The 14,532-nt window shown below is 41.8% G+C and overlaps 1 protein-coding gene across 3 annotated transcripts; it reads left to right on the top strand.

The window, feature by feature from the left end:
- The first annotated feature begins 1,633 nt into the window (after positions 1-1,633).
- rab3gap2 (RAB3 GTPase activating protein subunit 2 (non-catalytic)) lies at positions 1,634-14,492 on the top strand. 3 transcript variants are annotated; one of them, XM_032546983.1, is made up of 36 exons: positions 1,634-1,813; positions 1,904-2,029; positions 2,623-2,714; positions 2,931-3,048; positions 3,141-3,222; positions 3,309-3,356; positions 3,430-3,505; positions 3,592-3,693; positions 3,794-3,893; positions 4,495-4,593; positions 5,703-5,851; positions 5,943-6,022; positions 6,318-6,410; positions 6,502-6,641; positions 6,761-6,962; positions 7,063-7,206; positions 7,408-7,490; positions 7,576-7,640; positions 7,732-7,822; positions 7,935-8,056; positions 8,131-8,344; positions 9,070-9,167; positions 9,259-9,367; positions 9,447-9,607; positions 9,701-9,875; positions 10,093-10,263; positions 10,356-10,462; positions 10,999-11,065; positions 11,175-11,245; positions 11,436-11,471; positions 11,546-11,620; positions 11,864-12,079; positions 12,155-12,244; positions 12,331-12,555; positions 13,142-13,306; positions 13,861-14,492. In XM_032546983.1, the coding sequence occupies exons 2-36, from the start codon at positions 1,921-1,923 to the stop codon at positions 14,017-14,019; spliced, it is 4,134 nt and encodes a 1,377-aa protein (XP_032402874.1). In that variant the 5' UTR covers positions 1,634-1,813; positions 1,904-1,920; the 3' UTR covers positions 14,020-14,492. The 3 variants fall into 3 exon arrangements, with proteins under 3 accessions (XP_032402874.1, XP_032402876.1, XP_032402875.1); XM_032546985.1 differs by having other exon boundaries at positions 1,634-2,029; positions 2,626-2,714; XM_032546984.1 differs by having other exon boundaries at positions 1,634-2,029; positions 8,134-8,344.
- The last annotated feature ends 40 nt before the right edge of the window (positions 14,493-14,532 follow it).

Genomic DNA, 14,532 nt, shown 5'->3' with positions numbered 1-14,532 from the left:
TTTTATTAGCTTTTTCAAAATAATATGGGCTCTTATCTTAATTTACCCATGTAATTTGTCATTATTAAGTTAGAAATTGATTCTTTCAACAATTGTTGGGTTCATGAAAGTGTGAAGCAAACTGTTGAGCAACAGTGTAACTGAGTTCATTAATTAACGAGTCAATTTTGACAGTCTCAATAGGTAATCTTCTGAGTGGCCAGTTCTCTGAAAAAGGTTGAGTTTTTTAATAACCTTTTTCCCATCATGTTTCTCTTTTTACTTTGAATTTTGTTTTGAATTGAACTCTGGTATATAAAGACTTTGTTTTCTCTGTGAACATAAACAGAGGCATAAGTAAATGTTTCTAGTCAAGTCAAGAATAAATTAGCCAGTGTCACTGTGATCTGCGTAGATGTAATGGTCAGTATTATACAATAATATTTCATTACTATTATTAATATTTATTTATTTATTTTTTTGGAGTAATATTAGTAATGCTTGGTCAGGAATGCATAGGCTCTAACATTAATTATGGTTGCAGTTTTAAAATATTTTCAATGTGTGATGATAATTATAAAGCACATGAGTTAATAAATTTGGTCTTTTGATCTAACAAATAAAACCTTATTGAAGGGTATGTTTTTGGTTATTGGTCAATGGTCCCAAATAAAATACAAATGACTTAATGCATGTATTTGAGCTATGCACAAGATTGGATGGCAGACTACTTGTCTTTCAGCTGAATATTAGAAGAATATTTAGTCTTATGTCTGATAATCTGAGACAAACTATTTAATGAAAATGCATGGTTTGAAAATGCATCACCAAAAAGCATAAACCGAGCAAGAACACATTCGAAATACAAAAATGAGCACAGGAAAATAAAGGAGTAGCTCCTTTATTCACTGCACAAGATTAGGAAACAATCTACCAGTGAACTTGCAACAATTCATAGTTAGCCAAACATTTCCAGGAGAGAACCATTTTCTTTTGTTTTGCACATTTATGTACGCAAAATTAAAATTGTAAATCATCAGAGACGATTTTTCAATTCCTTTTTTATTAAAAAAAGTAAAAAATAAATAAACAAAAATAATAGAATTTACAAGTCTGCAAAATCGTTGTTCTACCGCCCTCTAGAGGAGAAATGCAAACCTCTCAGTCCACGGGAACTGAAATGCAAACCATTTCAGTTTCCATGGACACGTGTATTCAGTGATATTTATCCGAGTACGATTTTGAAGCAAGATATTCTCTTAGAAATAGTTATCATACTTACTGCTACTTGAAAATTGATTCTTGTTAAACATTTCATAGATACAGAAGGCCTACTCGGCAACCTCCTATACTGAACTCGTTGCAGTTACATTTGTCTGAAAAGAAAGTAGAAAATAATAATAATAGTAATTTTAAAAAATTCTTTGAATTAATTAATAGCTAATTCTAGTAGTCACTGAACATAATCGATGGACCTGGCAAAACTTTGAAAAGCTTTGAAACCTCAGACCTGAAACAAAATTAAGTTGTTTTTTATTATTTACCACTGAGTTCTAGACATTTTCTCGACCAGCCTGTGTGTTTTGACATTTAATGTACAGACAAGCATTTCTCATTAACGTTTTATTTTGAAAATCTCCTACACAGCCCCAACCCGGAAACAGAAAAGTGTTGTTATGCTAATGATGTGTCATCAACAGATTTGGGTGGAAGCAGTAGATAATGGGCAAAATAAACCCCGCGGACAGTTATTGATATTTGTCTAAGGGCTTGTGCAAGTTTAATACGGAGCATTGTGTAGTTAACAAACTGTCATAAAGTTATATTCGGAGACGTAAGTTGACAAAAGCAGCGCTTCTCTTCTGAACTGTTAGCAGGGAAGCTAACTGACTCTCTTCCTCGACTTCTTTTCGGTTCCTGACAGGACAGGACGGGATAGGGATGTCCTGCAGCTTGTTTGAGTTTTGTCGGCTCCAAGAGCTCAAAACAGTCCGGGACTTCTTGTTCCAGAACCAGAGTAAAGAGTTAGTAGAAGAGAAGACTCAAACAGGTGAGCTTACCTGTGCTAAATGTTGGTGAAGATGCTCCAGCAGCAATGAAGCGGTTAGATGGAGTCCTGTTAGCTCAATGCAGCTACGAGGGAGCATGAATCCGAAATGTTCCCAAGGAAATGTTTGTCCTGATGGAAATAATGACATAGGTTTGATTGTTTTGTTAAATACCGAGGAATGTCTGAAATAATGTAGCCTGCTATTTGTGTCGTTCATCCAGATGTTACCAGCGTCCTAACACAGGAAAACATGGCCCTCCTTTTGTCCGAGCTTTATGCAGATGTCTCATAGAGATCCTGTGACTTTTAATATTCTCTACATAAGAAACTATCACTGATCGCAGTTCTTCAAAGAAATCTGTCATGCGACGAGCGATTTCGCAGTAAACAAAGAACACATTCAAATTGAATTTATGAAACCTATTGTAGATTGTTTTAAGCGTCTATTCTGTGATGTTAATCTTTTTAGTTTTATCGCTCTAAATGTGAATATGTGACTCCATTGAGAGTTTTTCTGTTTATTACTGTTAAGTTATTGCTTTGAATTGATTTCTGGATAATGCAGACTTGAGATCGTCTCTCATGTTTCCCAGCAGAAAACGAGCTTTCCTGGGATACCTCTGACTGGGACTCGGGATGGGATAACGAAGAAAATAAGGAGGAAGATTCTGCTTCTTCCACCAAGGTGTGTGTGTGTTTTTTTTTTGTCTCTGTTTTGCTCTTATGTATTTGGGTGCAAAATGTTCAGAAAAAACTGAGATATAAAGGGAGTAAATGTTAATAATTTAAAGAGAAATAACTGAAAGTGTTTCAAATTGCACACAGAAACACTTACAAGTCCCAAATCTCTGTAACCATCAGTATGTCAGGTAGTATTCTCCTTCGTGTCCAAACTCTGCAGGCAGAGGAGGAGCCATCGGGACAGAACCAGCCATGGCTTCAGGACTGCGTTGTGTCCTTGTCGCCCTGCGCCGACCTGCTGGTTGTGGCTCGAGAACAGAAAGCTGCTTTCCTCTCAGGTCAGAAATTAAAACTGTCACACACACACAGTTATCTGTAGTCTCAGTATTGGGAGCGATGTCATTTAATTGCAAGCTTTGGTTTCTTCCAGCAAAGTGGCGCACAGGTGACAGTGGCAGAGAGGAGATGACCCTGGCGGTGACCTGGAGTGGACACCTCAGCACAGAAGAAGGGTGAGAAAAGGTCAAAACTCTGACTATAGATCAGCTGATGACAGGATAAGTAATAATAATCCACAGAGTAATGTGTTTCTCTTCAGAGAGAGTGTCAGCAGTGTCATCGCTATCCCCCTGGCCAGTCAGAAGAGGTGAGAATTGCCTACTTGCAAGTTGCAGAAGAACGTTATGACCATATCATAACCGCATATTTCTGGACTACAGGAGCTCCACAGGGAGGCCCGACTGGACCTGCATAGTTGTGGGCTTCACATCTGGTTATGTCCGCTTCTACACAGAGGTATCTTTTAGCTTCTGCTTCCCCAACTCCTGTAGTCACAGACAGTCTGGGTAACGGTGTTTTTTCCTGTTGTGTTTTCAAATCAGAGCGGGGTTCTTCTCCTGGCCCAGCTGCTACACGTGGACCCTGTTCTGAGGCTCAAATGTCGCACCTACGAGATCCCTCGTCATCCTGGAGTAACGGAGCAGGTAAAAGGGAATCCCAAATGCATCAGTCGCAGCTGACACGTTTCACAATCCCGGTGTTGAAGTGTTAGTTATGAGCTAACAGATAAATCTCCCTCTGCAGCACGAGGAGCTCAGCATCCTTTATCCTGTCGCTCTGGTCACCATCGACGGCTTCAGCCTCTTTCAGTCGCTGCGGGCCTGCAGGAACCAGGTGGCGAGAGGTACAGCTGCTTTACTTATTACGCGTAGCAGGGAGGCCTCTGAAGTGGTGCTAATTGTTCCTCAGAGATAATCGCAGATGTGTTTTTCTCTTGCTGGCTGGGTGGATGTAGTGATTGCTGCGAGACTTTCAGGTACAACTGAGGCATAACCGTTCTTTTAATGCATTCAGGTTAGCAGCTTTTTGCTATGTAGAGATCTGCTGTTGGGATTTGAGCTCATAGTGCTCTGAGGATCAGTGCTTCTAGTAGCTGCAATGCAGATGTTTAGGGCCTCAGTTTACCTCCTTCAGCTTACATGCTGTCTGAAGGAATCATTTTATTTATTAAGAAGGAGCTTGATTTTGACAGAAAGGCCTTGCGTGATTCTTTTATTTGGAGTTATGAAATACAGAAAAACTATGAGCATGTGTTCACCTGCTGAGTGGTTAGCATCTGTGAGTCTCCTAGCAAAGAAGCTTCTCCTCTGTGTTTTTCTTCTTTTATGTCTTCTCTTAATAAAGCTTTGAGGGCTTTAAATGGAAGTGTGTTTACCACACCGTGTCGGTCAATGGAAATGTTTAAAACATTGAACTGAAGGTTGTTACTGTCTCTCACTGTGTAGCTGCAGCAGCAGGTAGTGATGTTGTCCCTCCTCCTCCTTTGGCCTACAAGAAGTGGGGTCTGCAGGAGATGGACACCATCGTGGACCACAGCAGTGTGGGTAAGATATATTTCATAACGGTATGAGTTGATTGCTTTGTGCCTTCAAAATATTAAAATTAATTCCTGAAAAGCATTTGAACTACAAACATAAGAGGCTCATGTAATTGTTCTCCTCTTGGTAAAGCTTGAACTTTTTCACATTACAGTCCTGAACCTCAATGTACTTTATAGGATTTTATGGGACAGAGCAACACAAATTAGAAGAGAAATGTGAATTTGAAGGAATCATTTCAATATCTTCAATTAAAATATAAAAAAGTGCGATCTGTTTTGGTATCTAGCTATTCGAAGTTAGTACTTTGGAATATTTTCCCTGTTTTTGTAATTTTTCTTTCTGCAAAATAGTTCAGTCTCATATACTGTACAGTACAGACCAAAAGTTTGGACACACCTTTTAATTCAATGAGTTTCCTTTATTTTCATCACAATTGACATTGTAGATTCACACTGAAGGCATCAAAACTATGAATAACACATGTGGAAATATGCACTAAACAAAAAAGTGTAAAACAACTGAAAATACCCCTTATATTCTAGTTTCTTCAAAGTAGCAACCTTTTGCTGTGATTACTGCTTTGCACACACTCTGCATTTTCTTGATGAGCTTCAAGAGGTAGTCACCTGAAATGGTTTTCACTTCATAGGTGTGCCCTGTCAGGTTAATAAGTGGGATTTCTTGCCTTATAAATAGTCATGAAAATAAAGAAAACCCATTGAATTAGAAGGTGTGTCCAAACTTTTGGTCTGTACTGTACATCTGACGGAAATCCTTTGTGAATATCACATTTCATGTCTCCTCACAGATTCTTAATTAGATTTAGGCATGGACTTTGACTGAGTCATTCTGTATCTGATTTGATCTTGCTGTAAGCTTAAGGTTGTTTACCTTGAATGTGAAATTCATCTCTTGTCTTAAGTCTTTTCCTTCATCGGTCAGATTTTCCTCCTTGATCAATCTTTTTTTATCTCCATCTATCTTCCTATCACATCTGACCAGCTTCTATTCCGGTGATGAAATCTTCCTCCATTTCAGTATTCTGTGTATTGCTTTCTATACTTTGTGTTGATGACTTTAACTGTACAATTACTTCTGTCCTCTGGTTGCAGGTGTGATGACGCTGTGTGTGTTTGACCAAATGAAGAATGCGTCCATCTTGGGGGGCTTTAATGCATCAGTCAAGGGGAGCCCCCCTGCCATGAGCCAGTTTGTGACTGTAGGGACTGGGCCGTACGCTGGATTTTACTACGCAGTGGAGGTGTGTGTGAGGAGAGTAGATAAGTGTTAAAGCTGTGTAATTGTTTGTTCTGTGGAAAGCTGTATGCGACGGTCTCTCTGTGTGTCTGTAGGGAAACTCTCAGCCTCTCCTGTCCCACGTGGCTCTGGCTGTGGCCAGCAAACTTACCTCAGCTCTCTTCAACGCTGCCAGGTTCGGAGATCTGCCAGCAACATTTGCCTCAAAACTGAACAAAAAGAATCCTGACACAATGAAGTAGCGAGAAAATGATGCACAAGGCAAAAATAAATCAGTGTAGATAGTGTCCAGAATATGAATTTACAAAATAAAGAGCGTGTTTAGAAACACAAAATCATCAAGTTATCATATGATTCTGATCGGGTTGTCTTTAGGAGTAGTAAGTTTTGCCACTTCTACTGTTTCTAATTGTGCTTTAATTATCTCCTCTGTTTGTCATATTGTTTTTCTCCTGCCGTTCTGCTCTCAGTGGGTGGTTAGGGTGGAACAAGAGCAAGAATGAAGAGGAAGCAGCTCAGAAACAGAAACCTAAAGTGGAGCCGGCGACCCCCTTAGGGATCAGGTACTGTTCATGATATCTGGATGCTAACTGAATCATATTGATATTCAAAACTCTTTACTTTGTCCTTAAACCTGACAACCTGGACTTCCAGATTTGGTCTGCCAGATTCCCGGCGCCACGGTGAGTCCATATGTCTGTCGCCTTGCAACACGCTTGCTGGAGTCACTGATGACTTTGGTAGAGTAACACTGCTGGATCTGGCAAGGGGTGTCGCCATCCGCATGTGGAAAGGTGAGAGGAGAAACCAACACATAGGAGGCCCAACATGAAGTGAATCAAGATGTTCTCCATTCCATCTTTAAGTGAACAAACGTGATCATGTAAAGATGTTTATTTGGTCTGAATGTCAGGCTACAGAGACGCCCAGCTGGGGTGGCTGCAAGTTCAGGAGGAGCGTGGGGATCGGGAATTCTCGCCCTCTGCCTCCCTCCCCCTCCCCAGACGTCACGCCCTCTTCCTCATCATTTACGCCCCCCGTAGGGGGATCCTGGAGGTGTGGGCCATGCAGCGGGGTCCTCGAGTCGGTGCATTCACTGTGGGCAAACACTGCAGGTACACTTCATCTGTTTACTTCAACCAAATCTGAGCTTAAAGTAGCTGTGACATCTATTTGTTTCTCTTTTTTTTATGTGTGGACTTGATTTTCTGTTAGGCTGCTTTATGCTGGCTACCATCTGATGGGAGTAAACAGTGTGACCAGTCAGGGCTGGCAGCTCCACACGCAGCAGGTGTGTCTGCTGGATCCCACCACTGGAGCTCTGAGGACCATCAACATCCCCTTCCATCTGGCCCTCAGGTTGGAACAAAGCAGGGCTGTTGATCAGATGTCGCAAAGAGATATCAGCTATTATCTGAACACATACACATCACACTAGTCAATGATGTTGGAGATCTTCTCAAGCTATCACAGCTTAAGAAAATCTACAACTTAGTTTATTTCTCTAATGTTAAGCTGTGACACCTTACCCTGTCAGCCTTCTCGGTCTCTTTATTTCAGTGATAAAAAGAACGAGCGCGCCAGAGACATGCACCTGCTGAAGAGACTGAGCGCCCTACTGAAGAGCAGAGACATGGACCCTGGTAATGGACACGTGACTGAGAGCAGAGTGAAGACCCAGAGACGCTGAACTGTTCCTCACATGGTTTCTGTCTGGTTGGTTTGCAGATTTCTTGGAGAGAGAAGCAAAAAGTGTCTTGTTGGAAATCAAACATCCTGCCATTAAGAAGCAGGTTTGTAGATTAAAAAATCAAAGTGTAATCAAATGATTCTTGGTATTTGTTATAGTTATTATCCTTAATCTTCTCTCTGGATTCCCTTCAGGCTTTGGAGTCTCTGCTGTCAAACAGGAACGCTCCGGTCTCTTGTCTAACTAACGTTACTAGTGCCTTACATGATGCTTTGAAGCAACAAGGTAGCGCAACAAACTTCCCTCTGAAGAAAGTGTTCTGTGAACAAATAAAATTAAGCATATCTCAATTAAAATCTGTTTAAAATAAAACAAAGCTTGTATTTCTGTCTGACAGATGCAGATGAAGTGGAAGCATCACTACTCCAGCTCTGCTCCTCCCAGTTGAAACTGCTTCAGCTCTACTCGGACATCCAGCAGCTGCAGTCGGCTGCAGACACAGAGGCCTGCTCTGCAAATGTCTGTTGCAAAACACCTGAACTACACCAAACGCAGCCTTCCTGCCCTCTAACTCAGGCTCCTTTCCCCTTCAGCAGGACTCCCTCGAAGGCATAGAGGAGGAGTTGTCTCGTGTCGGTCCCACCTTGCAGCGCTACGCACAGCTCAGCTCCAAACCCTCGGTGTCTTTTGCCCAGGACTCTCCCGACACGCCGCTGTCCGCTCAGGCTTTCCTCACTCAGCTGGAGTGTGCCGAGGACGGAGAGGTGAAGGTGAATCGCAGGTCGGATGCAGAGTGGAACCAGCTTGGTGAGAGTTTGAGGCCTTTACTCCTGAACAGACACAGTGTAATGAAAGGGTGGTAGAATAATCTCACTAATAAAATAAAAATTAGACATTTGTTTCATTTATAATAATGTTTGTCTTGAATAAACCAAGACAAATTACTACTAATTAATTATTAGTAGTCACATTTATCAGTGTCATCTTTCTATGGTTTCCGTTTTCAGGTTCCATACTTAAAGTTTGAAAAATTTTAACATAAATTAATAATGATGTGTCAGATTTGGCTATTTGGCTAAGTTACATTTGTTAACTAATAGACACTTGTGTTTGTTCATTTGTAGCGAAAAGAGGGAAATATGTCAGGTTTTTATCTTAGTCTTGTTTAATAAACACTCTCCTGTACTTGGGAAGTCATGGACACAATATTCAGCCCATTTGCTCAATTGTAAGTTGCTTAGTTTCAGAAAACTTTATAAAAAAAAATATTATTTTATATGTGTTACATCACTTGTTTGATCTCTTGAAGCTGCTATTGATTTAAAAAGTTGGCAGGCTCGAAAATGTGTAAAAAATAAAAAAAAAAGTTGCCAAAATACAAACTAGAATTTCAAAAGACCTAAAGAACTATTGGTGTTTAAATCAGATTGACTTCCTCTTGGCAAGTTCAACCTCTTTTGTGAGTTTGTGAACACTGCTTGATCTGCTCAAATCTTATTTTTAATCCAGCCTTTGTTGTTTGTTCTTTGCAGGAAATTTTATGTTTTGGGGCTGTTTATGTGGTAAAAGTCCCACCCATAAAGTGTGTGACACACTACAGCTGGCTGGCATCAGCCCACAGCAGCTACTGGTAAGATTATGTCCCACTGAAGGAGAAGGTAGAAATGTAAATGTCATTTACTTTTCCAGGGTTTGGTAATACTTGTTGTCTACACCTGCAGTCTTTGTTAATGAGTGTGTGGCTGCAAAGGGAGAAGGAAGTGCTTCAGAAGCCAGTGGAAACAGTCAGAAACCTGCACACGCTGCTCATCGCACTTAGCAACTTGGACGGTGTGTGTTCTTATCAATGAGTCCTTGGGAAATAGCTTTAGAAAACAAAGGTGACATTTTTTCTTTCCTTTGTTTCTAGGTGCTGTCGAGGAGTCATGGGATCCACAGTCTGTCTCCCCCTGGTGGCAGCAGGTCCGGTTCACATGCATCCAGTCTCACAACGCTGCTGCCGCTTTACTGGCTGCTTTAGTCGCTCACCGCGCCGCCAAGGCGAGCATCACAAGCAGGGCTGACAGCAAGGTACAGCAACGCCCTGCCAATGTGAAAGCTGTGAGTTTATGAGGCGTTTGGAGAAACACTCAAGTGTTTGGGCTTTGCTCTGCTGGGTTACAGCTGCAGTCAGAGTGGGAGGCCGTGTCATTGGAGCTGGAGCAGTGGGTGGTGTGTGTCCGTCAGCTGGAGGACGTTCTGGTCCTTCAAGCTCTTCTGTTGGTGCCTTCTCCTCAGGGAACAGCAGGGGGAGCTGTAGTTCAGTGCTCCATCAAAACACTGCAGGAGGGAGGCAGAGGTGACACACGCAGGAAGGGATGATGGAGTTTTTTTGTTGAATGATTTCCAGTAATTCCACCCATTCATGCTCGCATAAGAATATGTGAACTCAGAAGATATATGGCCTTATGAATGACAAATGTTTCATGTATTATTTTTAATATTCACTGCTGGGGAGTTGTCACAACTGCTTTTTTTAATATCTTGGGTTTTCCTCCTTACATTTGTCTTTTAAGGTGGTATTGCAGACAGTGTTTCCAAGTGGGTGTTCAGGCAGAACATGGCGCCTGAGCGACTGAAGAAAATGCTCCAGAGGAAAGAAACTCAAGATACAGGTGACCAAAAGGAGAAGAAAGAGGACGGAGAAGAGACAGAGAAGTGCCAGGAGGAGGCAGACAGGACAGCAGGTGGCAATGAGGAGATATTTCACACAGATTTTAGATTTTAGATTACTTATGGATTTTCACATTATGACACTTTTTCTGTCCTTGTTTCTCAGAGCTGTTGCTGGCAGTTTGTCAACGGTTTCCAGATTCTTTGTCTCCTGACTTGCTCTTCTCCCACTGCTGCTGGGAATATGTAGTGCAATGGAACAAAGACCCAGAGGTCCACAGATACACTGACTGTTCTGATTTTACACTAGTGCTTTTAGGGAATACCAGCTTTATTTTTGAAACATACACTTTTATAAAGGTGACACAAAATGATCTCCCTAGAATCAAAGTTTTGTCAGGGAAGAGTTTGGAGTTCTACCATTCAGTGATTTTTAATCATTTGAAAAATAGGGTATTTACTTTCATTCACACCTCACTGGACCTGGAAATAGTTTAACTTTGGGTCGTCTTTACTCAGTAACAGAGTCTAAAAAAAGAGCCTTATTGTCAGCGTGTCCTGTTTTTTTTTTTTTGTTGTTGTTTTTTTGTCTCTGGCTGGTCTCCAGCAGATCAAGCTTATCATCTAACTTCTCAGTACATCCCTAATAAATTTAATTGACTGCCTGCGAGAGAACCAGAAATGTTCAGCGGTCGATCAATGTTGACGGAACAAAAATGTGTAGTCAGGCTCCCAACTGTAATAAATACAGAAGAAGGAGGATAACTCTTGTTATATTTATACATATTTTCATGTTTTCCACTGTGTAGGAGGGCCGATATTTATTCTTTGCTGTGGAACATTTAAAGTCGATCACCAGTCCTCACATTCAACTAGGTCAGTGTTTTTGCTTATCAATAATACAAAGGAATATTCATCAGTCATTTGATGTCCCCTGCTATATATTTCCAAACTTCTTTAATGTAAATCCAATGATTCTTTCCAGGTATTTCCACAATGATGTGGAGTACCTTCATCGTCAAGCGTTTCTCAGCAGCTGCTTTCCTCATGGAGAAGGTAAGACACAAACTTACAGGCTGCTGTAGTCTCAATATACTTTGGCTCGTTATTTGTTTCTGTGTTTGATATGATGTAAAGCACTTTGAAATGCCTTGCTGCTGAAATGTGCTATACAAATAAAATTTGATTGATTGATTGATTGATTGATTGATTGATTGAGCCAAAATGACACGCTTTGTTTCTTAAGGTGGGGAAAGCACCAAAAGATCGCTTATGTCGACGGGTAAGTTTGTCTCAGCACAACACAGTGTTTAGTGTTTAGGTTCACAGACTCAGGAATTGTGCTTCTGCTGTCAGGATGTTGGGATCGGAGACAAAGCCATGACGTCGTTCCTGGGCTGCTGCGTACAGCTGCTGCAGATCCTCATGGAGGTGACTGGATTACTGGTTAAGAATCAGAGCTCTTTGTCTTTTATACCTTTCTATGTAAGTAAATGAAAAGAACACGAGCGAAGCATGGAGAGTGGACAACGCCTGGCATAAGAATATTAATTAGGCCTCACAGTGAGGATGCACGTGGAGGTGTGTTGGGTTTGACGCATGTCGCTCTGCTATGAATGCGTATGGAGGCCTGGTGAAGCCGCTGGGTTTACTGAAGCAGGTGGATGCTTGCAGGCGGACTCGGCCATGGAGGAGATTCCAACTCCGGAGCTTTCCGTGGAGGAGGTGTGGAGCGGAGCCGAGGGCCCCGCTTCCATAGCTGAGCTAGCGCTGGAGCAGAGAGGCGTTCACTACCCTCTGGTGCAGCACCACTGGCTGTTGGCGTTGCTTCTGCACGCTGCCATGAGCTTCAGCGTTAAAGTCAAACCGCTCAGTCTGTTTGACAGCAAGGTGAGCGCACACATGAACGCAGCAGGTCCTTGTCTTAGATTTTGATGCATCTCAGTGTATATTTGTCTTTTTTAGGGTAAGAATGCTTTCTTCAGAGATCTGACCACCATCCAGCTGATGCCCAGTGGAGACATGGATCCTGGCTTGGTCTCACTACGACAGGAGGTGAGTGGTGGAATGAAATGTAGAGGATGATGATTATAAATTATCTTTGAAGTCTGTCATCATTCATACTTCCTATTCTGGTTAAGTTCCTCCTGCGGGTGCTGACTGGATGGGTGCAAGCGATAGACGACCCTTCGTGCTCCTCCCCAGCGCCTGCCTCCACATCGCTGCCCTCTGATGGACCGAAAGCGGACTGGTGGCCCTCCCTGTGCATGGACCTGGGATCCCTGCTGCAGGTCAACCCAGACATCCTGCGCCGGCACCTCGTCTGCGAGCTTTACAACCAGGGCCTCGACCTGCGAGCTGAGGAGGTGAGTGATGTTTTATTATGGCAGACAGTTTTGAGTCTTCCCGTATTTCTAAATGTTTGCCTTTGAAACAGCAAGATTGTCTTTTAATCTTTTTAAATTAATGTTCAGGAAGCCACAGAAAACATTTAAAAGGTTTGTAGAGCCATCTCTGATATTAATCTAAAACCAGGGGCCCTAAACTGTTTGACAAAATCTGGAAAACTATGAAACTTCAGTAAAGAATTTTCCAGCTCTCGACAAGTATGTCAGATCATTTGTCTGCCCAAACTTTATTCCATCCTTCCATCTGCACAACCCATCCGACTATCTATCCATCCATCCTTCAATTCACACGAAGTCTGACTGTTATAAAAACATTTCAATTCATTATGAACGTTTGTATTCATGTTTTAAAAATTGACCAAAAGGTCTTAGGACCCTGGACATTTGAGCCTGGTAAACATTTGAATTGTGGATGTTTAGTATCAGCTTCAGTTTTATAAACAATAACAATTCCTGCATTTATTTTCTATGTTCCTGCAAGGATATTATATAGAGAAATCACCTCGCCATCAAAAATGCATCAACACTCACTGTTGCCTTCTAGGCGATTCTGCAGGTGGAAGATAAGGAAGTTCTGGGCTCCCATCTCTTGGTTCTGACCGGTCAGAGGCTCAGCTACTCCCTGCTTCACAACCAGAACCAGACACAGGCTGCCATGGAGCTGCTGGCCCGCCTGCCTCCAACCCTCTGCACCTGGTTGAAGGCAATGGTAAGACAATGGCAACGGTTGCGAGGGGTGCAGCTCGGGCGAGAGGCAGGGTACACCCGGCACAGGTCTCCAGTGTGTGTAGTTTATGTTTGGAGTTATTTCTGCTTGCTACGGTCACGGCGGCTTGTAGAAGACTCTAAAGCAGCATATCATGAGTCCCTTTAACTAGGCTGCCCAACATTCAGCTTAAAGAGCTGAAGACTATAAGTCAGTAGGAGCTTTATAACGTTGAAGCTTGCAGTTAGAATCTTTTATGTCTGTGTGCTGAGGCTGAGCTCTACAAAACCACACATCAATCTATGCGTCTCTCATATTGTGTCTCTTCAGCTACGTGATCAAACACACAATTATTGTAACCAAAATATGTCAATTAAAAAAAAGCCACTTTTGAATTTAATTGACCAAGTTTCACATGGTAAAGGGGAAATTAAATGCTTTAATTTCTGGCTTTACTAGTCAAATTCGGTTGGGTGTAATTATGTTTGACATCTAATAATTCTCATTACATATGAGTAACTTGAATGGAAGGCTGATCTTGATCTTGTATGCTGCAGGATCCCAGCGAGTTGAGATGCCCCCTGGTCTCTCTGTCTAAGACCACCCGACTGGTCAGCCGTCTGGTTGAAATGCTACCAGAGAACCACGCCCAGTACAGCCTGGCCCTGCACCTGCTGGAAGCTGTGGACGTCCTCTCTCTGTCCACTGAGGACTGATTTCCACTGACTCGGCACTAAAACCCCACAGCTGAACATTAGAAATCATCATCATCATCATCTATGTTTCATCATTTAAATCATGTTGATTCCGATTTAAGTCCAGTGTTAAAGAAAATGGCTTTTAACTTTTTTTTTTTGTTTTGCTTTATTAGCCCATCAGGTTTCTGTGCATGTAACATAAATGGTATTAAATGTTTGTGTATTGTGTTTTCATGATGAGTTATGTTGAGGATCGGGGCATGTTATTTTTACTGCATCTCATTTTCACTAAAATCGTCAGTCCTGTGGGGCATTTCAGACCCAAACCGGTCATTATGGCTTTCGCACAGGCAACCCATGTATCATAAATGAAGCAAAGGATGTTATTTTTATTTATATATATAGACAATTCCGTATTAGCCGCATCCTGTGTTCTGTAATTTGATGTCCAGCAGGGCTCTGATACAGAATAAATAAATTTCTCAAAAGTTGGACTAGATTAGCTTCATTTTTCACAGAACATAAACAATA

Source organism: Xiphophorus hellerii, chromosome 19 (genome assembly GCF_003331165.1).
Source record: "Xiphophorus hellerii strain 12219 chromosome 19, Xiphophorus_hellerii-4.1, whole genome shotgun sequence".
Taxonomy (NCBI): Eukaryota; Metazoa; Chordata; class Actinopteri; order Cyprinodontiformes; family Poeciliidae; genus Xiphophorus; species Xiphophorus hellerii.
This window is presented reverse-complemented; position numbering and strand designations above follow the sequence as displayed.

Coding starts and splice junctions, on each gene's coding strand:
- rab3gap2 (XM_032546983.1), top strand. CDS start 1,921: ATGTCCTGCAGCTTGTTTGAGTTTTGTCGGCTCCAAGAGCTCAAAACA. Junction 3,223..3,308: donor CACCTCAGCACAGAAGAAGG/GTGAGAAAAGGT, acceptor GTTTCTCTTCAG/AGAGAGTGTCAGCAGTGTCA. Junction 3,694..3,793: donor ATCCTGGAGTAACGGAGCAG/GTAAAAGGGAAT, acceptor CTCCCTCTGCAG/CACGAGGAGCTCAGCATCCT.